This window comes from Penaeus monodon, chromosome 21 (assembly GCF_015228065.2).
Source record: "Penaeus monodon isolate SGIC_2016 chromosome 21, NSTDA_Pmon_1, whole genome shotgun sequence".
Classification (NCBI taxonomy): Eukaryota; Metazoa; Arthropoda; class Malacostraca; order Decapoda; family Penaeidae; genus Penaeus; species Penaeus monodon.
This window is the reverse complement of record NC_051406.1, coordinates 41463340-41464901: the sequence shown is the minus strand read 5'-3', so window position 1 is coordinate 41464901 and position 1562 is coordinate 41463340. Positions and strand designations below refer to the sequence as shown.

General features: G+C 31.9%; 1 protein-coding gene across 5 annotated transcripts in view; it reads left to right on the top strand.

Annotated features, from left to right (window-relative positions):
• LOC119586502 (pseudouridine-5'-phosphatase-like) overlaps nucleotides 1-1429 on the top strand; it is an 8863-nt gene extending 7434 nt beyond the window's left edge. For all 5 annotated transcript variants that reach the window (XM_037935240.1, XM_037935242.1, XM_037935244.1 and 2 more), the window contains exon 4: nucleotides 535-1429. In XM_037935240.1, coding sequence (XP_037791168.1) covers nucleotides 535-714 — 180 coding nt within the window. In that variant the 3' untranslated portion in view covers nucleotides 715-1429. The remainder of the gene's footprint in view (nucleotides 1-534) is intronic.
• The last annotated feature ends 133 nt before the right edge of the window (nucleotides 1430-1562 follow it).

Here is a 1562-nt window from a genome sequence, read left to right as displayed (position 1 = left end):
GTCATGCCCAACCTTTTGGCATTCAAAAAGCCTTGATTTTCTAAAGTCTTGCTATATGAAATTTTACTCATAGACATGTTTTTCTTTTGTCTTATGGTTGGTGGAATAAGGTGATGATAGGATGTGAAACAAAATGCATAACATTTCTTAAATACTACTGCTCCAATATCTTATCTATAAGTAAACTTCACATGCTTGGCAATGAAAGGAGTTTATAAGGGAGAAGCATGTCAATACCTGATGCTGTTTATTTGTTTCTCTTTCATTGTCTTAATATTCCGACAATTAGATTATGATACTTCAAATATGAATAACTCATCAGCTAAATATATTACATAAGAAATAATCATAATATTAATCATAAACATGGTAAAAGTAAAATGTAGATAGTAGTAGTAATATAGCACGTTACTAATAAGTACTAAGAATGAAAAGATGTTAGATAACTTGGTTATTTCCATTGAAATTGTGGAATCTTAACTCCCACCCACTACTTGACGATACCTCATGCTTTCGACTCCTGACATTTTCCAGTGCTTAGTGTTTGAGGACGCACCTAATGGAGTGGCAGCAGGTGTGGCAGCAGGAATGCAGGTTGTGATGGTCCCAGATCCTCGCATGAAGGAGGATATGACGAAAGGTGCTACTCAGGTCCTCAAGTCGCTAGAAGATTTCAAGCCCGAGCTCTACGGGTTGCCACCTTATGATGCTTAGGTTATTTCCAGTGATTATCAGTGTAATTGTGAGATAAGTCAGTTTTATGTCTTTGGAGTTTCTTTTCTATACTATGCAGACTGTACAGTGAATTTATTATTTTTGTGCAAGGTTTTACTGGGGTTTCATATTATAGGAATTGTTAATTGTTTTCAAAGTACTGAAAAGTATATGGTTGTGATTTTCAATAAGCTGTCAGCTGTATAAATGTAAAATGATTTTTGAAATTATAGTAATTATGAGTTTAGATACTGAAGTGATATTTATATAAATAGCAATTTTTGAACAATCATCTAATAATGGAGTATACATTAAAAAAATGTTTACCTGGTAATGCTGTCCATGATCTACATATGGAATAAATTCATCATACTTGCTACAAACTATTTTCACAAGTAAAATCTTATCTTGTTTCTTAATTTCTTTAACCCAAAGATAAAAACTGTCTAAATTAATTTTATTTAAATTTTTTCCAAGCTTGCCAGCTGTAGACCGTAAAAGTTTCAAGAGAACATTTTTTTAGTGCAATGTGTTATACAGAAATTATGCTAATTTAACCTGTACATTTTTTAATACTCAGGTTAATTGTTTTTTTTTTTCAAGGAAACTCAGTAACTAAACCATATTTAAATGGATTCAGTATTTTTTTTATAAATGATTTTTAAGAAAGTTGTATGGCTAATTTCTCAGAATAAATGTAGATATAACACCAGTATCACTAATATTGCATCAAGCATCCATCTCATCTTCTAGTAAGTTATACTGATGGATGGGCCCACGAAAAGGCTCAACAAATTTTGACCCAATGAGTGGAGACCAACCCAACTATGTAACTACAGATATCATTG